The following is a 25,923-nucleotide window of genomic DNA, read 5'->3' on the forward strand; positions in this document are numbered from 1 at the left end:
CAACTAATAGAAATTTTAATTTCTAAGTTGACTTTTCTTGCGAGAACCGTGCGTGAATATTAAACCGATGTTATCTAATCGTTTCAAAAAAAAGCGGAAAAGATGGTGTAGATTGATTAATTTAGGATTTTAAATTTTTTTATAACTAAAGTAATGTTAATTAAGTAGATCCCTAAAGGAAAAGTTAATCTACACATACTGTGTACGTTGAGGATTCAAAATCCAAGAACCGAGAGACATGAAAACTCTATTTACGTAAACCGTATATAAAACGATCCGCAGCTAACAAAAGCAAAACTTAGTATTTTTACCAAGCAAATTGTTAGATTTGTGTCAGATTTAAACGGTTATCATATCATCTCCTCTGATCATGGAACCATTCCTCCAAAGACTTCTATAGCTAAGAACAGAGATGGCTCTGAGATGTTAGACTTCTATAACTAAGAACAGGGACGTCTCTGAGATGCTAGAAGTTATAAACATTTTAGTAAGGTTTTAATTAAGAAAATAATTTTATAAATTTGAAAGTATTTTTCACTATAAATTTTTTTGAAATGTTTTGGGGACCCTAGAATGTGGTACGTAATCACTGGACCATAAGCAGTCTGTTAGGATTTAAACCTACTTTATGCTATAGAATTTGGAATAAATTTGATACCAAAAACCTGTCTTTGCTTTTATTCAATACCAATAGGTTTCTCAAGAACAAAATATAAAGATCACAAGTTTAAGCAATGAACCCTCTTCCTAATTGCTAATTCTCTTGTTCTCTCTTTATCTCTTTGCTCTTCTCTCTTTGATCGGATGATCTTTCCCTGCTGTAGAAGCTCTTCTTATATAATCATAAACTAGACCCAATCCTCTCTGAAAAAGGATTATTTCCATTCTTGCAAAACACGAGACCGTCTTTGGTGTTTCCTTTTCCTGAAAACATTAACCGACAAAGCATGGTTTGGTCTTTTGTAAGTGAGCTGGAATTGGGCCAGAAGTGGGATTGGGCCCATCTCTTCACAATCTCCACCTTGGGCCCAACTCCATACTTCTATTGCGTCTTCTCGTTGACGGAGAATCCGTCGTCTTCATCGTCAACGTCTCTCACTTGGAAGCAAATATCCAGAAGCATGCCTTTTAATATAAACCTTCACAACTTATCCTTTGTTGTAATCAAAGTTACAAACTGACTTCTTCACCAACCAAAATAGTTCCTCCACCATCTTCTATGTCGTTTCAGCTGATTTGTCTGCCGATTCTTTTCAATTCCAGCCGGTGAATCCATCACCAACGACTCTGACCACCTGACTCGTCAATTAGTCTTTCCAGGAAGCTGCGAATTGATCCCCTAGAGCCACCGTTTGATTTTCATCCTCCTATAAAAAATTCAGATTAATGAAGGTAACCACTTATACCATTACCCCTCTTCATCCTTTCACGCTTTGGGTTTAGTTCCTTTCTGAAATCATTGTTTTTTTTTTTTTTTTTTTTCTCACAGCTACTCCTATAAACCACCATGGTTTTTCAGCTGCTTCAATGAGTTCAGGTACACCTTTTACCATTATCATCTTCTTTGTCTCTGCCACCTACATCTCTGAATCATAACTCTGATTTTCTAATACTGTTCACAATAGCTCTAATCCGTAAGATTCAACCACTATGCGCATTCTCTGATGGTTTCTCATCGTTTATGGATCCGTCACCGCTAGACGACCCTTTCGTTAAGGATAATTAGAAAAACAAGTTTCACCGGAGTTCTGCAGTTTTCCAGTAAGACCTTCTTCTAATCCTCTTCCTTTAACCCTTTTATTTCATAGCTATGTGCTGATAATCACTAAACTCCTTTTCTTCGTTATGCACTTGATAATGAAACCACATAAATCTTCCTTCGGTGTACTTTAGCTTCTTGGACAAAATTCGCTGCTTCCTCAACCTATTGACGATGACTTTCCTTTTGTTTCTTCGACGATCCCGTTGTGCTTCTCATGTACCAGAGATACTCGTCTCCCTTCACCATTGACGGTGTTTAAGACGTTCTCTCATCAACCTTCCCCTTCCTTGTTTGGCGACCCGTTGCAATTGTTTTTTAGCCTGAGATACTCGTCTCCCTTCACCATTCTTGATGTTTAAGACGTTCTCTCAGGTAGCACTTCAAAAAAAAAAAAACCTCTCCTACCCTCCATCCGATTTACTTGAGACCTATTAGCAACTTTCCTATGTTTCAGCTGCTCCACCTTGAACTGAAACATCCACCTCGTCTTATCCGTCACAGGTAACCTTTCTAAATCCTTTTCATTATCGATAAGAAACAATAGTAGTTCCTTACTCATTATTTCTTCTTGTGCGAGGTGTCTCGATAATGACGTTACCTGTGACGCTTTTCTCCTATTAGTGGACATTGGGAAGTTCACAGCAAAGCTGCAACTTCTGATCAGGTGCCTTTTCATTCAACCTCTCTTCATGATTAGCTGTAGTATCCGTCTTGTTCGATACGTCTTCCTTCTTGACTGCCGTAATGATAGAATTGCTTTCTGCATCACTAATTTCAAATTCAAACCCTGTAGTTGATGCTTCCTCATCGTTTGTTGCATAATCTGAGTTTGAAAAACTTTCAATGCAAACCTCTGAATTTTTCTTGAATCCATCAAGCCTTTTATTTTTCTTTGATGATGGTTTATCATTACACTTTTCTTCATCCTTTGAAAGACAATAATCATCTAGAGCCTGCCCATTCTCAGCTTCTTTACTTGACTCGTCTTTCTCTATTGAAAAAGAGTCTCCACCTCGAGCTGATGTTGTTTCCGTCATAAAACCACACGGACTTGGTCCCTGGATCAGATTCTCACTGAAAGACACCTTTAACTTCTTTCGTTTACCTTCCTTCTCAGCTTTAGGAGTATCCACCTTACTTTTTACAACCGTTCCTTGAAGAAAGTATAACCCATCTTTGAATTTTCCTGAAATTACTTTCTTCTTGCGTTTGTAAAATTGAACCTTGAAGCTGCTTCCTCTATACCTACAGCCTGATTTTTCTAGCATCCCATAAGAAATCAGATTCCTACTCACATCAGGCATGTATTTAACATCCTTGAGTATCACTTCAGAACCATCTGAATTTTGAATCTGAATCTTCCCTGTTCCTTTGATGCTGCCTTTAGTGTTATTAGCCATTAATACACTTCCCCCATCGTACTCCTTGAAATCAAACAAGACTTCTTTGTCATGTGTACTATGGAATGAACAACCTGAATCCATGATCCATTCCTTGCGTGTATCGTGATTGCTAACGGTTAACACCAATGGCTGCACAGGCTCCTTTGTAAAATTTGCTGAACTCGGATGCCTCCTCCTATCAGGACATTCCCGTTTCCAATGGCCTTCCTTGCCACAAATAAAACAACTTGTGTCGTTCGCATCAGATTTTTGCCTTCCCTTACTTTTAGATCTTCCTCTCCAGTTACTGGAGTTTCCATTACCGTTCCCTGATCTCTTTTGAGTTCTTCCACGTGACTCCACATATAAACCTTCTGAAGCTGGTTTACTTCTGTTAAGTAATCCTTTCTGCTTCAATTCCGCTTCTTTGGAATAAGCTGAAGTTACAACTTCGTTCACGGTAAGCGTCTCTTTCCCCGTTCCGTATTGAAGTGTGTGAACCAATTGTTCATACGCTTCTGGAAGTCCCGACAATAGTTGAATAGCTTGATCTTCATCTGATATAGTAACTTTGAGACTCTCCAAATCTGCAATTAACTTCAGAAAGATATCCACGTTTTCTTCTATCGTCTTGTCTTCTTCCATCTTGTAGCAAGAGAATTGTTTCTTTAAGTAGATTCTGTTGGGAAGCGACTTTGTTTGATAATTCTTTTCAAGGGCCTTCCACATCCCCAATGCAGTTGTTTCATGCATAATCTTCCGTAGAATAGAATCACTCAAACTTATTCCCAACAGACTTCTCACTCTAAGATCCTTGTCAGCCTTCTTTTGATCAACCTTTGCATCCGTTCCTTCTACTTCTTTTCCAGATTCTGTCAAGACCGTAAAGTCTTCCTTAAGAACCGAAAGTAGACCTTGTATCTCCAGCTGAGCCATCATCTTGTACTTCCACATTCCGAAGTCACCTTTGCCATCAAATTTCTCCATCTCAAATCTTCCCCGAGTTGGTTCCATAATTCTAGCTAGCACTTCCAATCAAACCTGGATTGCTCTGATACCACTTGTTAGGATTTAAACCTACTTTATGCTATAGAATTTGGAATAAATTTGATACCAAAAACCTGTCTTTGCTTTTATTCAATACCAATAGGTTTCTCAAGAACAAAATATAAAGATCACAAGTTTAAGCAATGAACCCTCTTCCTAATTGCTAATTCTCTTGTTCTCTCTTTATCTCTTTGCTCTTCTCTCTTTGATCGGATGATCTTTCCCTGCTGTAGAAGCTCTTCTTATATAATCATAAACTAGACCCAATCCTCTCTGAAAAAGGATTATTTCCATTCTTGCAAAACACGAGACCGTCTTTGGTGTTTCCTTTTCCTGAAAACATTAACCGACAAAGCATGGTTTGGTCTTTTGTAAGTGAGCTGGAATTGGGCCAGAAGTGGGATTGGGCCCATCTCTTCACACAGTCTTTGTTTTTTATGCTCCTAAATTCTTAATGTATTTTGGCGCTTAAATCCCTGGTCGACATGTGATGGATAAATATAGATACATCTTAATCAATCTTAGAAACACCGAAGAATAAAACAAATCAAAATAAGGGAAAGATGAGTAAGGCATGGATCACCATGTTGCTTATCGCGTTGCTTACGAGTTACGATAAAAGGTAAAGCAAAGTCGGACAAATAGTGCCAATGTGAAGTTCCTAGACATGTGTATTGGACAACGTGGAAAGACTCCATCAGTTGCGGTTGGAACCTGGTTTCCGACAAACAAAATAACAAGAAGTCAAATATGAGTTTATCTTATAATATATGGACTGGACTGGAGACTAGTCTAGCTTTCTGAAATACAGTCCAATATTTCCATGCAATCATTTTGTATTAAGATCGAATCCTATTCAAAAACTCGTGTATTCTGAAAGTAACATACTGTATATATTAATATATATCATTTCAGACCTGAAATTTTAGGCTCTCTACTTATTTAACAATTAAAGATGCTTGGAAAAAAGTTGCTTAAAGATCTAGGAAATTACGAAATGGACTTAAAACGTTCAAATATATCTGCATAGAGATACCTTTTACCTTTTCCAGCGTCTTATACTGCTTGGGCAAGTATTTATCTTGGTCGACCTCTTCTCGGTATGAATGTCATCATCATTTAATCCATCCTTCATTTTTGCTGCTTGTCCATGGATTATTATATGTAAGCCAAAGTTAAGAGCATCAACATTGACTAAAACCATCTCAAAAAGAATTGAAAATCTTAGTATTTGATTTTATATAACTATATTTAGTTTCTTTTATAGCACATGCTCATTGAGTAAGTGACAAATAACATATGAGTTTCTCACCAAGAGACTGAAGTTTTTTAGAAAATAATTTCTTTCTATTCTCTTTTTTCTTTCTTTTTTTTTTCTTTTTTATGCTAAAGTCTTTTTTCCTTTTCCTTTTTAGTTATTTTATTTTAATAATGATAAATTATATGATAATTCGTATTGAATATGCTCTAAACCTTCCACGAAACATAGTTTCTCTATGGGCCCATATAATGAGCCTCTGTTTATGTGCATAGAAAATCTACACCGAGACGTCCGTGGTATATGTTCATAACAACAATCAGAAGAGAGGGTAAGTAGAGTATCATCTACAAGCTGGATTGGTTAAATGATTATGGTCCATTAGAAGATTTGAAAAAATTATATGTGGGTTGAATTTGGATTAGTTGACTATATTTTCACTTTTCTACATACCAAGCACACGAATTTGAATATTCACTTATTTAATCTGATTCTGATAGGCCATTTCCTACCAGTGATGGGGATATTTTAGGCCAAGCCATAAATTTAACCTGGGTTCAAGAAAACTTTATTTGTTAGGTTAGAGGTTACCCCATCAATAAATCATAATTTGAGAAACAACATATCTTCACCTTCTAAAAATATTTCAAGTCGTGTTAGGTTAGGTGATCGTTGTGTAACTGTAACCTTCAATTTGTCTAAAAATGGAAATATTTTCACGTGGAATCAATATAAACTTTTCTTTTTCTTTTAAAAAGGTTTTAAATTCACAGACGTCATGACAAATTCAAAAGAAAAAGACACAAAGTCACACAAGTAGGTGGGTATACAAAACTTGAATAGTTGGGTAAAGATCAAAAGCAATTAAAAAAAACACACAGTACAGTCTGGTCTGGTTTGTGGAAAGTATTTTAAATGATTTGCAGTTTAGGTATAATAATTTGTTTTAGTTTATTTTTCTTGAAGAAAGTACTAGTCCCAAAAGCTAGGATGGTAATAACTTTAACGTTTTTATTTAGTTGGAGATGGTTATGGATGACATGTCGAGCCCGACAAGAAAATACATGCACATGACGTCCTTGTAACCCGTTGCACTCGAAACATTTTTTTTGGTAAAATGTTAAGTATTAAGCTCTGCACTCAAACATCGTTAAAGACGCAATCTCTTTCGTCTTTCCTGTATTACTCTTCATCATTTCTTCTCCTCTTCTTCTTCTTGTCCTCTTTGCAGACATGGCGATCTGGTTTGCTAGATCAAGAAACATCGTTTCTAGCTTGAGACATAATCTGAATTTGTCGGGGATTCTCGTCCAACGTGATCACTCTCCTCGTCACGCTTTTACAAACTCTCAGTTATCTTCGAGATCAGTGTTTTTGGATTCCTTCACGAGCCTACGTCACGAGTCTACGGCAGTGGAGAAACAGCTTGATTTGGTTCAGCAAAGTGACGAGGAAGACCCCCAGGTATATACTACGTTTAAATATTTATACTAGGTTTCATGTGATTATATATAATTAAAAACTTTGGATCTAGTTCATAAAAAGAAAAGTATATATATTTCAGTTCGTAGAAATCTGTCAAGGATATAATTAGTTCTTTGGATTTAGTAGATAGATTTAGATTTAAAGGGGCTAAACCCTGTTTAGTTCTTGATTCAATATTACATATAAAAGCTAAATTAAAACCAATTTTTCAAAAAGAAAAAATAAAAAATAGTTTCCATTTTAACTGAAACTTTATATTTATTAGTATCGAAGATTTGTAGTTTTGTACATAAGAAAATCATACAAAACAAGAAGAGGACCACAAGTCACACGTATGAACAGTTGAATACCAATCTTAGTACTATGTGGGTGTCACACTCTTGATCATTTAGTTACTAATTTCACTTAAATAAGAATCTCATTTGCCTCAGTAGTTTTAATTCTTTACAAGTTTTAGCTATCTAAACCGTATTTGAAAAATTCTAGGAATTAAATTTTCCGGGAGGCAAAGTCGGTTACACATCTGAACTGAAATTCATCCCTGAATCATCTTCTCGAAGGGTTCCGTGCTATCGAGTCCTTGATGAAAACGGAAGAATCATCCCCGACAGCGATTTTATTCCGGTACAGTTCTTGAAAATGTACATAACTAGAGTTCGTACGGTTTAGTTTAATGTTAAACCGATAATCTAAATTATGAGTATTTTACAAGGTGAGCGAGAAACTCGCGGTTAGAATGTATGAGCACATGGCGACGCTTCAGGTGATGGACCACATCTTCTACGAAGCTCAACGTCAAGGAAGAATCTCTTTCTACATCACTACCGTCGGAGAAGAGGCCGTTAACATCGCTTCAGCCGCCGCTCTCGCTCCAGACGACGTCGTTTTACCTCAGTACCGAGAGCCTGGAGTGCTTCTATGGCGCGGCTTCACGTTGCAAGAGTTTGCGAACCAGTGCTTTGGGAACAAAGCTGATCACGGCAAAGGCAGACAGATGCCGGTACATTACGGCTCTAATCGACACAGCTACTTCACTGTCTCCTCTCCTATCGCGTAAGAGATCAATCTTTCGTACTTGTTTTATATGAAGGGACTTTGCTGACTCTCTTTTTAGACAGTACACAGCTTCCTCAAGCTGCTGGAGTTGGTTACTCTTTGAAGATGGAGAAGAAGAACGCTTGTGCAGTAACATTCATCGGAGACGGAGGCACAAGCGAGGTTGGTTTCTATTACACACTCACAGTTTTTTGTTTTAAAACACTCAACACAAAAATATTTCAAAGAACTAAAATTTATATAGTTTTCATGGCAAATCTCCAAAATTTCACCTTAATTTTTTTTTTTTTTTGAGTTATATTCTATAACTCTCAAACTTTAATCATACATTCATTCCCCAAAATATTAAATCATTGAAATTCTAAATTCAAATATAAAATATATATTTTTTTTCAATAAAATGTTATTGAAAAGATTATGATTATTTGTGGATAGGGAGATTTCCACGCCGGATTGAATTTTGCGGCGGTGATGGAAGCTCCGGTGGTGTTTATCTGTCGAAACAACGGTTGGGCTATCAGCACTCATATCTCAGAACAGTTCAGAAGTATGAAACTAACGAACTTCCTCTGTCTTTTTTTCATTACACTTAGACCAAAAAATCCTCTGTTTTTTTGTGAGTGAGCTTGTGTGGTTGCTTGCAGGTGACGGAATCGTTGTGAAAGGTCAAGCTTACGGAATCAGAAGCATACGAGTTGACGGTAACGACGCGCTGGCGATTTATAGCGCGGTGCGCTCAGCAAGAGAGATGGCTGTAAAAGAACAAAGACCAGTTCTCATCGAGGTTGAAACCATAGTTAGGAAACTACCAATAGTATACAACAAGTTCTTTAATGTTTTGCTTTTTGATTCAGGCAATGACATATAGAGTAGGACATCATTCTACATCAGATGATTCAACTAAGTACAGGGCGGCCGATGAAATACAATACTGGAAAATGTCGAGAAACCCTGTGAATAGGTTCAGGAAATGGGTGGAGGATAATGGATGGTGGAGCGAGGAAGATGAATCCAAGCTAAGATCCGACGCAAGAAAACAGGTAAAAGAGATTCCTGGAACATCACTATATTCTTGATGTTAAGATTTAATTTATTTAGTGTGTTTGTGTGTGTGTTTGTAGCTTCTACAAGCGATTCAGGCGGCGGAGAAGTCGGAGAAACCACCATTGACAGAGTTGTTTAGCGACGTATATGATGTTAAGACGAAGAATCTAGAGGAGCAAGAACTTGGTTTAAAGGAATTGGTAGAGAAACAACCTCAAGATTATCCTCCTGGTTTTCATATCTGAATCTATAGGAGGACACTGTGAAGTTGATGATCTCGTTTTCATGCATGATGTATTATAGACTTCTCATCGCAGACTATTTATATTCATTCTCAAAATCAGTAGTACGAGCCTTGAGGATGCTATTTTCTGTCATTAAATAAAATTTCATGGTCTGAAGGTTTTTTTTTTCATGGTCTGAAGGTTTAGCTACAACGGCTGACCTTAATGTAATTTGAATTGAGTTGGAAATCTCAAAATGTCTTTTCTATGCATGAGCATGCTCTCACCAGTATATGCACATTTTCAAGAAAGAAAAAACGTGCCCACCTATCTAAATGCCATCTTTGTAGTGAAGCTATTATGATTGCATGATAAGTGATTTTCTTTCTAATACGTCAATCATTGTATGGTTTTGTATAAACATGGTATCTAATACTTAGACATGTACATAAAAAAACTATGTATTATTTATGGATGATGGTAGACTCGTGCATTTGAGTAAAAAGTTATTCTGAACAGTGCCCAGTTTTGAATATCGTGACATGCGTTAACTGTAGCCTCACATGTGTAGTTTTTTAGTATATGAATACTCAAATGTGTACCACAATATTTTTGTTAATTAAGTAACGTTATACGTGTTAAAAAGAAAGTAATGAAGATGCTTCTTTGGAAGTTAGCTCACAACATGAAATTGGTGACATGAGTGGATCTCCTTCGTTGCGGGTTGCGGCTTCGATTTTGTCACAACACATTCGCTCCTATCAACTCTTTTTTCTTCTTTTGAGAAAAAACTCCTATCAACTCTTTTTTTCTTTTCTTTTATTTTCTTTAAGCATTCCTCTCAAATCTTCTTCTATTCTATTTTTTTTTTTCAAAAAAAAAAAAAATCTTCTTCTATTTTTGTTACTCAAAAGAATAATTCTTTTTTTGGATAAAGAAGAATAATTCCCTTATTAGTATTTCTGGAAAAAAAAACTTATACAACGCTTTTCAAAGCATGTTCAATGGCCCATAAAGAACGAAATTAACACTACTACATTGCAAATTTGTAAGTATTTGCCACTCGGCATAACACACGTGGCAGCTTACGCGTCACGAATCCTTTCCCACACGTTTCCTTTTTTCATTTTGTCTGGTCTCTTTCTTTCTTCTCGTGTTATCTATCTTCTAGTCTGGTCTATATGGCAGGCAGCTTTGCTTGTGTATTCACTTCAGAAAAAAGAAAAAGAAAAAAACACTTTTTAATTAAAATTCAAAGGAAACAGAGCAAAAACCCAGAAACAGAGACGAAAAAACTAAATTCAAAGGTACCAACTTTAATGCTCTGTAGTTCCCTGAGAAACGAAAGTTTGTATTTTACCTAAATATATACACAGTGCTTTTTTTTTACTTTAATTTCTCGACTTTCGAGGTTTTGAATCGGTGAAAGGCAAGATATTTTATGCTAACTTTTATCCTTTGTGGTGATAGGATCAAGAGACCCGCTTCACTTTAAAGAGTTTTATAAAAAAAGAGATGGTGATGGTAGTAGGAGAAACATCCATGGAGCTAGACCAGTGCTTTCAGATGATGATGATGAAGATGGAAGGAGTCTCGATCAAAGAGTGGAAAGACATCCCTGTTGAGCTTCTCATGAGAATCCTCTCCCTTGTTGATGATCGGAATGTCATTGCTGCTTCTGGTGTTTGCTGTGGTTGGAGAGATGCCATCTCTCTTGGTCTCACTCGTCTCCGTCTCTCTTGGTAGTACCCTCTCTCTCTCTTTCTTTCTTTCTCTAAACCCTAATTTTGTCATTTGTTCTCTGTGTTGGTGTGTTAAAGACACAATCTCATCTGGTCTGTGTGTTTGGTTTCATTATGTGGGTTATGTTGATTTATTGTCTGGTCTGTGTAAAGTTCAGATCTTTTGTCTGTCTTTGAACCTCTAGAAGCTTTGTTAAGGCAAAATCACATGTTCTCTGTGTTGGTGTCTTAAGGCACAGTTCATCTGCTCTCTGTTTTTGGTTTCATCTTGTGGTTTAGTGTGTTTATGTTTGATCTACTGTCTGGTTTGTGTAAAGTTCAGATCTTTTGCCGTTTCTTGAGTCTTTGAACCTTTAGAAGCTCTGTTCTTGTTGTCACTTGCAGTGTTTACAGATTGGTCTTATTCTAACACTCTCTGATCTTTTTGTTCTTCTTCTTTTGTGTTGTTAGGTGCAACAACAACATGAACAGCTTAGTTCTTTCTCTCGCTCCCAAGATTGTAAAGCTGCAGACTTTGATACTGCGTCAGGACAAACCACAACTAGAGGACAATGCAGTGGAGGCCATAGCGAATCACTGCCATGAGCTACAAGAGCTCGATCTCAGCAAAAGCTTGAGACTAACCGATCGTTCCCTCTATGCACTTGCTCATGGTTGCCCTAACCTCACTAAACTCAACCTTAGCGGCTGCACCTCGTTCAGCGACAAAGCTATTGCGTATCTGACCAGGTCCTGCAGAAACCTGAAAGTTCTCAATCTCTGTGGATGCGTCAACGCTGTTTCTGACTACACCTTGGAGGTTGATTCTGCCTCTCTCTCTCTCAGCCTGGTGTTTACTCATTTTGTCATTGAGTGGCTGATTAGTGTGTTTGTGTATAGGCTATTGGGAACAATTGCAATCAGATGCAGTCACTAAACTTGGGATGGTGTGAGAAGATCAGTGATGATGGAGTTATGAGTTTAGCTTATGGCTGCCCTGATCTCAGGACTCTGGACTTGTGTGGTTGTGTTCTCATTACAGGTTAAACCACTAAACTCATCACTCAGAAACTTTCAATATCAGAGACTCGTCTAACTTGTCTTCTCTCATGTAGATGAGAGTGTGGTAGCTTTAGCTGATTGGTGTGTCCACTTGAGGTCCCTGGGGCTATACTACTGCAGAAACATAACAGACAGAGCCATGTACTCGCTAGCTCAAAGCGGGGTGAAGAACAAACAACCGGGGCAATGGAAATCATCAGCTAAGAAGAGCAAATACGATGAAGAAGGGCTGAGAAGTCTCAACATCAGCCAGTGCACTGCACTCACACCTTCGGCTGTTCAAGCGGTCTGCGATACGTTCCCTGCTCTTCACACGTGTTCGGGAAGACATTCGCTTGTGATGAGCGGGTGTTTGAACTTGACGTCTGTGCACTGTGCTTGTATTCTTCAGGCTCATCGCGCGGTTGTTCCTCACTCTGCTGCTCACTGAAGGAGAGAGGGAATGGGTTATGTTTGTATATAGAAGCATAATATGTTTGAGGAGAGATTAGATGCCAAAACTTGAAAATGCTTTCGAGTTGGTTTCTTTTATGTTGTCTTGAATGATAATCTTTTGTATGTGTTGGTGGGTGCAATGTCCGAGAGGACTATGAACTCTTGGTTACTACTTATTACCGAAGATAGAGTTCCTCTAATTACTTTTTTTTTGTTCACTAAAGTTCCTCTTATTACAAGATACTTGAAGATCAGATTGTGAATATCTTGATGAAGATGGTTGACAAAATGGGCCTTTTAGTTGGAGGTACAAAATGTATGTGATATGGGGGCTTGGATTATCCAAAAAGGAAAGGTCCTACCGGGAGTCGAACCCAGGTCGCTGGATTCAAAGTCCAGAGTGCTAACCACTACACCATAGAACCTTTTTGTTTATTCTTTGATGTCTGGCTCTCTTAATACACGGATAGTTTCAACATTTGTTTTGTTAATATTCGTAACTCAATCACTTGTGTTTATCACTTATCAGTAGGAATCATACATTTTTCAGCATAGTTTTGTTTTTACATGACAACTAAACACAGAAGTAAAAGAAAACTCTAATGAAGAAAGAGTTAAAAACGGGAACAGATCATTCTCAAAAGATCTAAACTTGCTGATCTTGCTTCTTTCCATTAACAACATTTTGCTTCTTCTCCTCCTCATCTTTCATCTCCACACTCTTCTTCTCATCCTTTTCAGCATCTGTTGATTTCTCGCCTTTGTTTCCACAATAGATGAAATAGAGAATCAACTGCACTGTCCCTAAAGCACATCCAAACCCATTTGGGATCTTCACAACACAAAACAGAAACATCAACGTTTTTTTTTAGTAAATCAAGTTTCAGTGAAGGAAGAGAGAAGTAAGTTAACTTACTGCAACAAAAGGGTCACGACCGATGAGTCCATAGATGAACCAAGAAGTTCCACAGAGGAACACGAATAGTGACAAAAAGAATGGCATGTACTCTACACTCTTCGTCTTTACCACCAATCTCTGTTTCATCAAAAATTCAAAATATTACTACAAATACTTAGAAACAATCCAGCAACACATGAAAGGATTCGATTCTTTTTGTTGTTTTGTCTTACCATGATTGAGAGGGGAGAAGCGTACATGATGATGGAGAAAACGGTAGCTGCGATACCACAGAAGAGTTTTCTACCGTTACCATGGAGGGCAAAGAGAGAGACTAGAGCCACCGTTGCGAACACGGTCAAGACGGCGGTGAAGATAGCAAAGATCTTGGCTTTCTCTTTCCTCGGTGCGTAGAAAAGGAAGATCAAGACGTAGATTGTCTCTATCGCTGCTCCTGTTCCGTTGATTGTGCTCACAAGCGTGTTGTCTTTTGACACAAAGGGAAGTCCGTACCTGAAAAACAGAGGAAAAATAGAAACAGAGTTGTTAAAGCGATGTGATAAGTGGGAGTTAAGAGACGTTAAGATTCAAGAATGGGTTTTACCAGGCGGAGAGGAGGCAGTTGAGGAGAGTCATAGGGTAAGGGATGCCAGAGAACTGTTCGGTTGATTTGTTCTTGATGATTCTCTTGAATGTTATCCTGAAGAACAGAAACAGAACAGAGCTTTGAGTCTTTCTTGGTTTAAAGACATCATTTTAGATGTAACACTAGTTAGACCAAGAAGCTGAGAGAATCCAAACTCAGTTCACGAGCTGAGACAGTAGGAAAGAAAGAAATAGAGAGAGAGGATGAATACGTACGAAGGAGCCAAGAAGAGAAACAGAGCAGTTGCGTTTCCTATAAAAACAGAGAATGAGAGATACGATAGTGTCAGAGCTTTATTATCATGGAGAAAGATGAAAGATTGAGGGAAAAGGGTTACCGAAAACGCCGAAGATGGTGTGAGCTATGTTCATCTTTTGATCTCTAATGCGTCTGAAGATTTTCTCTTTGTTCTTTGTTTGTGAGCTAAGCGAGAGAGAGAGAGAGAGAATGTGGTGAGTGTTTGTTATCGAGAAGCATCTTCCTTAGGGGTATAAATATGAAAAATTCGGTGTGTGCTAACCGCTTCACCGCGAAACACCATTTATTATCAAATTGCAAAAAGGCCCATATAAATTAGTGACATTACGTTGCTGGATTTTTTTAAGATAGTTATCAGTCTGTTTATAATAAATAGATTTTAATTTGTGGTAGTAGTAAAATTTGGAAAAACTTAGCAAGTAATTTATTTATTTTGTATTGAGAGAATAGGTTAGGTTATTGTGTTCGAACAAACCATCGGTTCATGATAATCGAAACCTGTGTAGTACCAGCAAAAAGGCCATTCGGTTCGATTGCGAGGCTAAGGTTAATGGAACAACGTGGGCAGTTCAGTTGATTATGGAACATGACCGCACTAATGTGCAGGAAAAAAACATGAAACTGGGGTTCTCATTATACGTTTAGTATAGGACACTGGACATATAATAAATAGTTATATGCACATGCATTAGCTAAAAATTTTAAAATCTGACATAATTTTCTCCCGAGGAAAAAAAGAGAGTACAAAATATCTCCAAATAATATAAAAGAGCCACACTCGTTTATCTCGCGTTTATCAAATGACAGACTTTATCAAGTCCATATTGTTTTTACTATTATGATACTCCTATATCATATATAATTTCAGTCTGTAAGAGACGTGCATACTTTATAATTATGCGTGCTCTCCTTGTTTTCGCGTGAACATTTTGAAAAAATTTAAAATATCCAAAAAAAAAATCCGATTACCAAAAAAAAAAAAATTTTAATATCCACAATATTTCACGTCACAAATATAGACGCTTAATATTTTGGATATGGACCAACAAATGGATTATTGTGCTTCCACATATTCTGTTAGTTTCTATATAGCTACACACACGCGCGCGAGCACAACAACACAAGTATCATCATTTATCAATATAAAGAAAATGGCAGTTTGAGGTTCAGTTTGAGTCCCACGTCAATGATTGAAAAGCAAAAGACTGAACAAGATAGAGAGTTAAGGAAAAGAAACAATTATCAGAAGAAGTTGAAATGATAACGTCAGGATACAATTCGTATAAACAACACATGGCATGGCACAACTCTTCACGAGTACGTAGCCCTTTCTTGGACCATTATTGTGTACTTTTTGGTTACAACTTATTAGAACTATCGTTAGCATAGAAAAACAGAATGAAAGAATTTGTCAAAAGAAAAAACAGAATGAAAGGAACGAGAAGGCCAATAAATAATAACTACTATTTTCACATTTCATACAGAGAAATACATACCCTTTTATATATAAGGTTTGATAGTTTTATATTCTGTCTGGATAATATTTATATGTACTTTCTTTTCAAATATAGAAAAAATAATATTTTGCCAAATGCGAGTGATCACTGATAAAACCAAACTCCTACTACCTAAAAGATAAACTCTAGATATAGTCTCTCTCTCTCTCTCTCTCTCTCTCTCTCTCTCTCTCTCTCTCTCTCTCTCTCTCTCTCTCTCTCTCTCTCTCTCTCTCTCTCTCTCTCTCTCTCTCTCTATCTCAATCTTCATTCTTGATGTAACAATTCAACAGATCAATTGTTTTTTTTCTTCTAATGGAGGTTCTTGATAGGATCGAATTAAAAGAAAACGATGTACATTGAACAAAGGGTACTATATTCATCGGGGAGACATTTTATATGTAGAGATTTGATCATAACTTCTCAGAATTAAATACTTGATTTGCCCTAAAGGGTAGGGCTTTCTTCTCGACCTTTCTAAAATTTCATAATTGCTTATATTTGAAAACTTTGCACCTTCGAATGTATTATAATAATGGCTTTGCACACTTCTTACCTATACTTTTGGCCTCTAGCTATTTATGATCCATTTGTATTGATGGACTCTTAGTAACCACCAAACTTCCCAGTCATATCATCATCATCATCACAAAGTTGCAAGATCATTCAAAAAATATATACTGAACTTTTTAATGCTTTTTGGTATTTACATTTGCTAAGGACTGCTAAAAACAATACAATAGAGAAACCTGAAGGCAGAGTAACTGTTAGGAAGATGTCAAATCTTTGACTTTACATATATAAGCATGTATACAAAAGCTTTGTAATAGATTATTACGTGAAATAGAAAGTTTCTATATGTTGTGGTGAGCTGTGTATCGATTACATACACTACAAACAAAAAGATTTGTACCCTTTCTTATAAAAGGTCATCCATAGAAACATGCAATGATAATTTTTGTGTGGAACTCTGTTCGGTAGGATTGTATCATTGGTTTCTTGTCGGTCAATTAATACTGTAGCAAAACTTTTGTCATTGTACAAACAAAGCATCTTCTCTTATCTCTGATTGCTTCTGTTAATCTCAGTCAAAATGTTGCAAAAAAAAAAACGCTCAAGTTTCATGTGTTCCATCTCGATCAACTTATTAGTCTGTTGATTGGCTGGCTATTTGATGGTACATCCAAATTGAACCCAAATCCGAATTAACTAGATGTCATGTTTGGTTTTCTGATCCAATTTAGTTTCTTTTTAGTGAAACTAGGAAAAAAATTCGCGCGTTCGCGCAGACTATTGAGTTCCTTACAAAAATATTATTTGTGTACAATTTTTCTCCAACATTTATTAACTATGTATTTTTTACTATACACACATCTGAAAAATATACTATACGCATATTCAAAATTAGTTTGGGTTACTTTAAGTTTATTTTATATTTTATTTTAAAATACCGATCAATTAAGAAATTTATGAAAAACAAAGATAAAATATTGAAAATATTAGATACTCAAAAGGATAACGAAAAAATCCTTAAATATGTTTTAATAAATATTTAGAACAAATAGCAATTTGTAAACGAATCCATTTACAATTATAAATAAGAATTGATCTTAACCTTATTATTACTGGAAAGAAACTTATTAGATATAAAGATTTTTAGTTGACAAAAAAAAATAAAGATTTTTTATTACAACATATATCTCTACCTCTATGACATAAGACTAATGGAATAGTAAATAGCAGATGAATATTGTCTAAATCGTTGTAAGCTACTAATTTTTTCTAGGTAACCAAAAAGATTGTTCTGATTGCTCATTTATGGGTTGAATTAATTAATATTTATATTTTCTTTTGGAAAATAACAGACGAGTGGTGAAGATATATAATGTTAAAAATTAAGTGTTACCAATTGTATATAGTTTAATATACAATTTTAGAAGACGCAACTGTTGAATAACTTTAATTTACGGAATGAAATGAATATCTTTAGAGATGTGACTACTTAAATGAATGATTGTCTTCTAATCTCAATCCTATGTAGGTAATTCATATTTAAAATAAATTAATCTAAAATATTTAGATAGAAAGTTCTTATAGAGAATGTCAATCTAAGAAAGTTAAAAAGTGAGGATCCTCCATATTCTAACCTAAAACTAAAAATAAAATAAATTACAGTTAAATAGAAACTATGAGTACATGAAATATCATGTAATGGAAATATAGTGCCAAATTTATGTTGCATAGAGTTCTCCAAGATAAATATATTTTTAAGAATACTATATTATAGAATAACAAAAAAATATAAGTAACATTTGGAAGAGATAAAATTATTTCAAATGAATGGATTCCTTTTATTTCCAATATGAAACCTACTTAAATAATTTACATTTATGATATTAGTTTAAACCATTATATTAGACTTTCCAACAACCAATTTCATGTATTGGCACACATGCAAGTACAACTTATTAAATGTATTTTTTTTTTCATTCAAAGAGGTGTTTTTCAATTTTATGGTTACTTTTTTAGATTTAGTAGTTATTGTATCACTAATATCACCACTTAGTTGGATATTAAATTATATTGTTATCTAAAAATTTAGAAATATTTACCTTATTAAGTTTCTAGACAAACTATCTTAGAAATTCAAACAGAAGTACAATAAACTAATATATGGAAATATATTTTTAAAATTACAACTATATTTTAAAATTTATCTTATATGGCAAACTCACATTATATTTATGGAAAAAATCGAATAGATTTAGATATTATAAACTTTTCTATTTTTAAATATTTCTATAATATACTATCGAAGATGTTTTATAACTAACAAATTCATAATTTTTACTTTTAGTTTTTATTTGTGTATTTGGAAAAAAACAAAGATAAAATACTTATATATAAATTTTTATAAAACTATAATGCTCCCACCAAACAAATATACTATATATTAAAAATATAACCTCACATGATTTGTTCATGATTGTGATCATGTGATATTTGAGTTATGAGTTAAAATTGAGCATCTCTATCTAACATGGACGACCAAAACAAACTTGGTAAAAATACATTTTTGAGTTAACTGATTCATGGAATTGAAATGGACAAACGATGACAATCAGCTTCATATGAACATAAAATCATAACTCTTCACTTGAGATCTTTTGTTAAATGAAACAACTTTAGAAATTAAGTTTTAAAAAGTAAACAACTTTAGAAGTTGCAAATCTTGGTTTTGTTTGCGTTTCAACGGCGATTCCGTCTAGAAATGTGCCTTTTTGATTTGGAGATAGAGCGAAACAAAGATGAATAAGTGGTTTTAAGTCATGGATTCTATAAAAATATTGACTATAAACTCTGGATGGGAAACAGTTGCAGAGAGATCAATGAGGTTTTGAAAAAAAATATATGTTTTCCGAAATTGAGTAACTCCACATATGAATCATAAATTAAGATATTAGTGGATTGAGTATACAGAAAAGAGGATAGAGATACACATAAAGGAAAGACGGCAAGAGGAAACATCAAGACCGCGATGATGGTGAAAACCGACAAGGGAATAATTCAAAGAAAGAGACTCTTGATGATGTTGTCTCGTGGCTTGGTGCGGTTGGTACGCTGCGGTAGTTAAATCCATTTTAGAACTCATTTTCCAGGGAGTTATTCATCTCTATAGAGAGGAATACCAGTCTTCACTACTCTGTTCTAAAACCAGCACTTGTTCTTGTCATGGAAATACAATTGCAAATAAGGGTTCAACTCCTTGGTCTTGATCAAGATTCTGCTTCTAACAGTCTGACTTTGGCTAATATCAACCCTTCATCAAATCATGACTCTCCTGCATCTTTCTTGTCATTGTGGATCTAACAGCGAATTATCTTTTTATCATCTTATCTTCTAGCTTATACTTCACAAACATTTTTTTAATGCTTTCTTTATTTTTCTCATGTTTCAAGTTGTAATTATGTCTCAGATGAAAAAATAAATAAAAATAAAAAAAAATCTGTATGACAATAAAATTGAACAATGAAGAGAAGTGATGAAGAAACAATATATTAAATCTTTTTGAGAAGCGTTGTGTTTGTTGCCCACAAAAAAAAAAGAGAAGTGTTGCGTCTTTCCAAACGTAAGGACATTACCGTTTGGATAACCGATGATGTCATGTATTTAAATGTAACTTAAACTTAATCATTAGATTGAAAAACCAAGTAATCTCTGCCGTACGATACAACTTTTATTTTCCTATAAAAAATGATGATCTCAATGGAGACAGAAACTGGGGTTTGCTATTATATATAAGATAAGATCTTGTACATTCACTAACAAAATATTTCGTCTAGTATGTTAACTTCACAATCCCAAAAACTATGTGTAAAGGCCTTACAAAACAAGGAGATTCTTGTGGGGATGTTGAAACCTGAAGAACACTCACGGTAGAGGCATAGGAGGTCTCCAGCTACTAAAGTGAACCAGTTCTCTATTCACAACACTGCCATTGTGCAGCCAAAACGTCTCAGTCGATTGCTGGAAATGTCTGGATTTGCGTTGAAGCTCCCATAAAATCCCTTTAACCGCACTGCATGGTGCAGAATCTGGACCGTACACAAACAAACATCTGATTTTCCGACCACGAGCTATCATTCCTTCTATGTCTCTATCTGTTAAAGAAAGAAAGAGACATGGGATGTTTGAGAATCTCAAGCAAATCAAATGATATTGTCACAAAGAAAAACAGTTGTTACCGGGTATTGAAGCTAAGTACTCAAGAAGCTCTGCGCCTATTCGAGATGATGGCCATTTGATGGAGACTTGGGCGTAGTCGATGACATTCTGGAAAGGTAGCTCGGCGTGGTCAGATAAGAGAACCGGAACACATTCCTGAACAAGCAAGAAATCACCAAAATTTATTAGTATGTAATAAGGTAAGTTAATGCTTTGAAACTAAAAGTTTGGTATGAGAGATCAGACCACAAAGAATGATTCATAAAAGCGAAGAGTCCATGATGATTCCCCACGAGGAGCGAGGCAGAACTTGGCGTTCCTCAGATGTTCAAAATACGCTGTTCTTCCAAACTTTTCAGTTCCGCTGAACTTCAAGTCTGGACACTCCAACTGTGCACAGAACCCCACTCATATCAATCAATCAAGCAAAGGGAAAAGACAACCACCAAATAAACATGCAAATAGCTTCAGCAGATCATCAGATGTGAGACTAAACCTTATCGGGATACTGCTTCGAGAGGTCTATCAATTTAAGTCTACCAGCCTTCCCTTGCGCACGACCCAAATAATTAGCTAAATACTTCCTCTTCGACAAAGGCAGAGGCTGAACATCAGGCTTTCCATTTTTAGTCATAGCATCATCGACATTTCCTGGTATGATTATATCTTTCCATGTATTGAAGGCAGTAGTGTCTTTCTTGTCGGTCCTGTCACCCTGCATCCGCAATTGTTGAATCATTCACTACTCTGTAAAACCTAGCTCACATGAATTTGTAAATAAGCCCATAGACTCCAATGAAGAGAAAAAACTTTCACATTAAAACACCATATATATATATAAAATATATACACTTTAAAAGACAAGATCTTGCTCAAGAGAAAGAGTACCTCAGGAGTGAGGATAATAGAACGGTTGATAAATGTCGACCAGGACCTAAACAAGTGAGCTCCAGCCCCACTACAAAGAAACCTTATGTCAAAGATAGCACAAAACAATATACAATCCATCGAAAGAGTAACAAACTAAGCATACCTGGGAAAAACAAAAATATGATCACGACCACCCGATCTTCTGAAATACGGCATTTGACTCAAAACCTATATGAATCAGAGAATATGTAACGCCATAAGTATCACTGTAGTTGAAAACAAAAGACATAAGCATCTACAAGTTGTATTTAGATAAGCATCTATACATGTGACTGTGAGGCATACGTATCAGACTACAATTGAACCAAAAGTTGACGATATGGTTCACCTTGACATAAGTCTGATTGATCTCCTTGTCATTAAGACCTCCCAACATCCTCACACACTTGACATAAGCTGGCACGAAGAACAGATCCGCCTCGTCTTTCTTACTCGTTCTAAACGTAGAGTCCATAAGCAACTTGTGAATCTTAACCTAATCATCATCATCATATTCATAAGCAAGAGAATTAACAAAGACACGAGGCGATCAAGTAGCTAACACAGTTCGCGAGCTTAGTGGTGTGATTCGAAAAAGATGAAAGTCAGTCAGTCAGTCACCTGAGATCCCCACTGGCCTTTCAAGCACGCGGTGGTTTTGACACTACCGTCCCTACCGTACATCAGCTCTTTGAGACCGTCGATCTCGTTCTCGTCGTATACGTAGATCTTCAGCGAGAGGTGGGATCCGTACCCTCGCTCCGGCCACCGTGGAATGTCGTTATCGATCGTGATCCCGGAGGAAGAAGTACGGTGGATGTTAATAGCTGGAGTAACGGAGTTGGATTCCGATGACCACTGATCGAAAAGCCTAGTGACGAAGAAGGTGGAGACGACAAGAAACAGAGCTCCAATCTGGTGCGTGCGGGTGCAGGGAGTGGCGTAGTAATGACTGTACGCGCCGAAGTTTCTAGGCTTGCTACTACTACTTAAGCTCGCCATTCCCTCCCTCTCCCCTCGCTCACTGCTTGCTGTTCGTTTCCGTCTTTAACATTTTCGGAGAGAGATTTTGATTAGATCTCGCAGAGGCGTCGAGATCATAACGCGGGTGTTAGCTAAACGGCACCGTTTAAATTTGTAACTAAATTTATTACGAAGGCCCATTGGGTTTAATGAAGGCCCAGTTTAAATATTCCCTATACCATTCATTTGCAAGATGAGGATCAGTTTTTTTTTTCTTTTTTTTTTCTCTCAGACTTTTGATGCATACCAAGGGAAGCATATGAAAGAGAGCTAGTTCTTGGTAAAGTTTATATCATGCCATTGCCACTTACAGTAGGAGTTTGACTATATCAACAAAGCTCATTAAAAAGGTAAGTCATTGACATTGTAATGAATTCTCTCGATGTTTTAAAGCATGAACTTTCATTAATTGAGTTCATCAAAGGTATGGAACTCAACATCTATCAAGGAACTATGCCTGTTTCTATACCCAGAGAAGTAAACTATACGATAACCCCCCGATATAATCATATAACAGAAATTACACTGAAGAAAGATTTGCTTGAAGTGGTAGAGGAGGTGATAAAGAGTTAGTAGAATTGTCAGTCCAGTTCTTGTCACCCCAATGCCAAAGCATACTCTCCCAGTAACAGAACTCTTCGAAACAAGTCTCTAGCCGCTTGTCTTTGATCTTAATCTTCCAATGTCCATCCGTGTAGTTTCCTTTCTCGGCTTGCATCCTATCCCATTCCAGCTGCGCCTTCTGTTTCGATCTCAGTAGGCAGAACTTCTGCAAGTTCTCAGGCATCGCGTCGTGTATTCTCCACCACGTTTTGTGTGCTACATCGCTTGCGAACTCCTGCAGAATGTCGACGTTCCAGTTGCAGTCGTAGTCTCTGAAGCATAGCCAAGGTTTGTTACCAAGGTAATGTAGGACGTAGAGAATAGGAGGATCGGTTCCAAAGAGACGCGTCTTCATCTGTTTGATCTCAGGCTCATCTCCTTCCCAGAAATGCTTCAGAAAGTTCATGTGTTTCGGGATACGATGCCACCACGTGTACACTTCGTTGAGGTAACCTTGGTCTCCTCCGTTGTACGAGACGATATCATTGATGTGGTCCATGAGTAGCTGGAATGTGGAGTTTGATGGCTCGACCACCATCACACCGGAGTTAAAGAGTGTAGCGTTGTTTCCCGTGGCAGATATCTCAGGCATCTCAAAGAGGAAGTCAATGTTCCTAAGGATAAGCATATCAGCATCAATGAAGATGATCTTGTCGTACTCAGTCAACTGCCAAAGACGAAACTTGCTGTAGTTCCATTCGTTATATGCTTCAGCTTCGGCCTTTGGATTCCTGATCCTTTGAATGGGATATATCTTCCATCCAGCTGCAGCCAGGCCAGATCTATGGTGCTCAGTTATGGAGTCATCGACAAGTATCACCAGGTCTCGCGTAGAGCCAGACATGCGAATGCTCTGCGCTGCTGTTATAGCTCCACAGACATAAAAATTAGCAGAGTGTAATATGGTGGCGTATGCTTCTCTCTTTGCACTTGCTGAATAGAAAGTATCTGCATTACAATATACTAGCTCAGGCAGCGGATATACAAAAGTAGATAGATAAAGAAAATATAAAAATTGATACTAACCCTTAGCTTTAAGAGGAACAGTGAGTTCACAGGAACCAACAGGCAGCTCAACCTTTTGCCTAAGCCGGTGAAGGTTGGGTTTGAACAGCCATAGGTTCCCTTGACGTGCAACCAGATCCTTCCCAATAAAAAGATTAGGAATGGGAAAACAATCAGTAACAAAAAGCACATGCACATCGTGAAGCCCTTTGGAAGAAGCAGCCACACGAGCTGCAGCAAGCTGCAAGTGTAACCTAGCAACATCTCTCGACCACTTCCCACCTTTATTACACGGAAGCTTGGCAACAACAAGATCAATCCGAGGCTTTCCAGGAACTTGAACCCAAGGAAGAGAAGGACAAGTGGGGACTTCGAACTGCTCTTCTTCATCGATCCATTCAGGGTATAAAGACTCCCAAGTTACGTTATTCGCAATACGGTCAAGGTGAAAGGCCACATGGTCACAGTCAGGTATCAGCTCCTTCCATCGAACAACCTCATCGTCGTTGAGATTTATAAACCCAACTCCTTGATACTCGCTCTTCCCAGGTAGCTTCTCTACAAGGTCTGACACGTGGTCCCAGTTTATCTCAGCTGTAGATACATAGCGAGGATCATCAATCCCACTTGACTCTCTACTACTCCATCTGCTTACGAAACTAGACATTGAGATAGAGATAGATATATAAATATAAATGTGTAGGGAGGAAGCATGAGATAGAGATAGAGATATACCTAGAGTTGAAATTGGATGGATGGTCTGCAATGTGTACAGGTGGTGAACGGTAGAGAGTGAACACAGCAACCAGGACGAGAAGGATCAAGACGAGTTTCAAGGTGGAGAACTTGGCGCTCCAGTTTCTATAGTGAAAGAAGGAGCTGTGTGATCCTGCTTTCTCGAGGTCTTTGGTATCTCGATTTCTAAGAGTTCTCCTTCTGTTTGTGTCATCGCTACCAAAACGAGTAGAACGTATGTGTCAAAATGCAAGTGTAACGGAAAGTCAAACCAGGTACAGAGAACTCTAGTAATCGCAGTAACGGGAAAAGAGTCAGATCTCGATGATTCACATTCAGAAAGTAAAGCGAAAAAACATTCGAGAATCGGAGCTCAAATTGACACAAGGGACTAACATCATAGCGATCCGATGCCGTCAAATACCAGCAAGTGACGAAGCTTTAGCTAGTCTAGTCTAGTCAAAGATGAGAGAAAGGAGCGGAGACTTACGTTTGACTTGGTAGTCGGTGCCTGGGCTCGACGGGAGTAGGAGAAGGAAGCCTCATACTCTGGAAGAGATCAGTCGGAGCAAGTAGTTGGCTCCAGCAGCAGCAGGACGAATGTTAACTTTTTAGATCCTCTTCTTCGCTTTTTGATTTTTTCCGATAAAGAATTAGAGAGTGAAAGAGAGAATCAAATCAAAGTTATTTCGTTTATGTATGTAATATGTATGTATGCACTGTGTTATTATTATTTTCCCGGAAACGTCTAGGCCTCCACCGACCTGACCAGTGGCTAAAACGTTTTGTAAAAGATTTCCAAATTGAGCAAAGGTTTTAGCCTGAGTATTTAGTTAATGGGACTTCAAAACCAGCAGCTTGATAAGACTAAGAAGATTAATTAGAGAAGCAAAATCTCTGTCTCAGTTGATTCTGTACTCCCACCCCCGATCAAGAATCTAAATCACTCTTTAAGCTGTATTCAATCCAAATTATCACAAATGCATACAAATAAAAATTGTCTCAGAAACAAAACAAAAACAAGTATTATAGTTTTGTTGATCTAATTGATCATCAGTCATCACAAACCCTTAATAAAATAAGAAACCGGGAATATTGAGGAAACTGTCTATCTTAGATAAATAATACACAAGCCGGTGCATCCAAACA

The 25,923-nt window shown here is 36.9% G+C and overlaps 5 protein-coding genes, 1 long non-coding RNA gene and 1 other non-coding gene across 9 annotated transcripts; 3 read left to right on the forward strand and 4 right to left on the reverse strand.

Moving 5' to 3' along the window:
• Positions 1–760: 760 nt before the first annotated feature.
• Positions 761–4,621, forward strand: LOC130498416 (uncharacterized). 2 transcript variants are annotated; one of them, XR_008937313.1, is made up of 6 exons: positions 763–1,392; positions 1,490–1,537; positions 1,626–1,761; positions 1,894–2,134; positions 2,217–2,426; positions 4,568–4,621. It is a non-coding gene; the product is annotated as an uncharacterized LOC130498416 (long non-coding RNA). The 2 variants fall into 2 exon arrangements; XR_008937312.1 differs by having other exon boundaries at positions 761–1,392; positions 1,894–2,426.
• A 1,948-nt stretch (positions 4,622–6,569) lies between these two features.
• Positions 6,570–9,530, forward strand: LOC130494349 (2-oxoisovalerate dehydrogenase subunit alpha 1, mitochondrial-like). The gene is made up of 8 exons (XM_056992070.1): positions 6,570–6,913; positions 7,421–7,558; positions 7,647–7,987; positions 8,053–8,152; positions 8,426–8,537; positions 8,635–8,774; positions 8,845–9,030; positions 9,112–9,530. Exons 1-8 carry the CDS (start codon positions 6,683–6,685, stop codon positions 9,277–9,279), a joined length of 1,416 nt encoding a protein of 471 aa, XP_056848050.1. The 5' UTR covers positions 6,570–6,682; the 3' UTR covers positions 9,280–9,530.
• An 879-nt stretch (positions 9,531–10,409) lies between these two features.
• LOC108821994 (F-box protein SKP2A) lies at positions 10,410–12,679 on the forward strand. Its single transcript, XM_018595008.2, has 5 exons — positions 10,410–10,565; positions 10,729–11,000; positions 11,451–11,799; positions 11,880–12,021; positions 12,095–12,679. Exons 1-5 carry the CDS (start codon positions 10,440–10,442, stop codon positions 12,469–12,471), a joined length of 1,266 nt encoding a protein of 421 aa, XP_018450510.1. The 5' UTR covers positions 10,410–10,439; the 3' UTR covers positions 12,472–12,679.
• Positions 12,680–12,829: 150 nt separating this feature from the next.
• TRNAQ-UUG (transfer RNA glutamine (anticodon UUG)) lies at positions 12,830–12,901 on the reverse strand. The gene has a single exon. It is a non-coding gene; the product is annotated as a tRNA-Gln (tRNA).
• Positions 12,902–12,943: 42 nt separating this feature from the next.
• Positions 12,944–14,512, reverse strand: LOC108821996 (bidirectional sugar transporter SWEET1). Its single transcript, XM_018595010.2, has 6 exons — positions 14,358–14,512; positions 14,236–14,272; positions 13,979–14,074; positions 13,608–13,887; positions 13,393–13,512; positions 12,944–13,308 (listed from the first exon to the last, which is right to left on the reverse strand). Exons 1-6 carry the CDS (start codon positions 14,389–14,391, stop codon positions 13,123–13,125), a joined length of 753 nt encoding a protein of 250 aa, XP_018450512.1. The 5' UTR covers positions 14,392–14,512; the 3' UTR covers positions 12,944–13,122.
• Positions 14,513–20,043: 5,531 nt separating this feature from the next.
• LOC108821993 (probable beta-1,4-xylosyltransferase IRX10) lies at positions 20,044–22,490 on the reverse strand. Its single transcript, XM_018595007.2, has 8 exons — positions 22,030–22,490; positions 21,758–21,904; positions 21,533–21,597; positions 21,388–21,457; positions 20,996–21,214; positions 20,746–20,889; positions 20,520–20,655; positions 20,044–20,435 (listed from the first exon to the last, which is right to left on the reverse strand). The coding sequence occupies exons 1-8, from the start codon at positions 22,408–22,410 to the stop codon at positions 20,206–20,208; spliced, it is 1,392 nt and encodes a 463-aa protein (XP_018450509.1). The 5' UTR covers positions 22,411–22,490; the 3' UTR covers positions 20,044–20,205.
• Positions 22,491–22,750: 260 nt separating this feature from the next.
• Positions 22,751–25,475, reverse strand: LOC130498306 (putative UDP-glucuronate:xylan alpha-glucuronosyltransferase 3). Of its 2 annotated transcripts, none has more exons than XM_056991541.1 (4): positions 25,265–25,475; positions 24,775–24,990; positions 24,061–24,686; positions 22,751–23,982 (listed from the first exon to the last, which is right to left on the reverse strand). In XM_056991541.1, the coding sequence occupies exons 1-4, from the start codon at positions 25,318–25,320 to the stop codon at positions 22,952–22,954; spliced, it is 1,929 nt and encodes a 642-aa protein (XP_056847521.1). In that variant the 5' UTR covers positions 25,321–25,475; the 3' UTR covers positions 22,751–22,951. The 2 variants fall into 2 exon arrangements, with proteins under 2 accessions (XP_056847521.1, XP_056847520.1); XM_056991540.1 differs by having other exon boundaries at positions 24,061–24,698.
• Positions 25,476–25,923: the final 448 nt, after the last annotated feature.

Source organism: Raphanus sativus, chromosome 8, assembly GCF_000801105.2.
Source record: "Raphanus sativus cultivar WK10039 chromosome 8, ASM80110v3, whole genome shotgun sequence".
NCBI classification, from domain to species: domain Eukaryota; kingdom Viridiplantae; phylum Streptophyta; class Magnoliopsida; order Brassicales; family Brassicaceae; genus Raphanus; species Raphanus sativus.

Bases quoted from the DNA above. Each gene is read 5' to 3' on its own strand.
- LOC108821993 (XM_018595007.2), bottom strand. From the start codon at position 22,410: ATGGCGAGCTTAAGTAGTAGTAGCAAGCCTAGAAACTTCGGCGCGTAC. The intron at 21,905-22,029 runs GTGACTGACTGA...GATGATGATTAG, and splicing joins AAGGCCAGTGGGGATCTCAG to GTTAAGATTCACAAGTTGCT. The intron at 21,458-21,532 runs GTATGCTTAGTT...GTTTCTTTGTAG, and splicing joins CATATTTTTGTTTTTCCCAG to TGGGGCTGGAGCTCACTTGT.
- LOC130498306 (XM_056991540.1), bottom strand. From the start codon at position 25,320: ATGAGGCTTCCTTCTCCTACTCCCGTCGAGCCCAGGCACCGACTACCA. The intron at 24,699-24,774 runs GTATATCTCTAT...CTCAATGTCTAG, and splicing joins CCATCCAATTTCAACTCTAG to TTTCGTAAGCAGATGGAGTA. The intron at 23,983-24,060 runs GTTAGTATCAAT...ATTGTAATGCAG, and splicing joins TGTTCCTCTTAAAGCTAAGG to ATACTTTCTATTCAGCAAGT.
- LOC108821996 (XM_018595010.2), bottom strand. From the start codon at position 14,391: ATGAACATAGCTCACACCATCTTCGGCGTTTTCG. The intron at 14,273-14,357 runs GTAACCCTTTTC...CTGTTTTTATAG, and splicing joins CACCATCTTCGGCGTTTTCG to GAAACGCAACTGCTCTGTTT. The intron at 13,513-13,607 runs GTAAGACAAAAC...TTGATGAAACAG, and splicing joins CTTCTCCCCTCTCAATCATG to AGATTGGTGGTAAAGACGAA.
- LOC108821994 (XM_018595008.2), top strand. From the start codon at position 10,440: ATGGCAGGCAGCTTTGCTTGTGTATTCACTTCAGAAAAAAGAAAAAGA. The intron at 11,001-11,450 runs GTAGTACCCTCT...TTGTGTTGTTAG, and splicing joins ACTCGTCTCCGTCTCTCTTG to GTGCAACAACAACATGAACA. The intron at 11,800-11,879 runs GTTGATTCTGCC...GTTTGTGTATAG, and splicing joins TTTCTGACTACACCTTGGAG to GCTATTGGGAACAATTGCAA.
- LOC130494349 (XM_056992070.1), top strand. From the start codon at position 6,683: ATGGCGATCTGGTTTGCTAGATCAAGAAACATCGTTTCTAGCTTGAGA. The intron at 8,153-8,425 runs GTTGGTTTCTAT...ATTTGTGGATAG, and splicing joins GAGACGGAGGCACAAGCGAG to GGAGATTTCCACGCCGGATT. The intron at 8,538-8,634 runs GTATGAAACTAA...GGTTGCTTGCAG, and splicing joins TATCTCAGAACAGTTCAGAA to GTGACGGAATCGTTGTGAAA.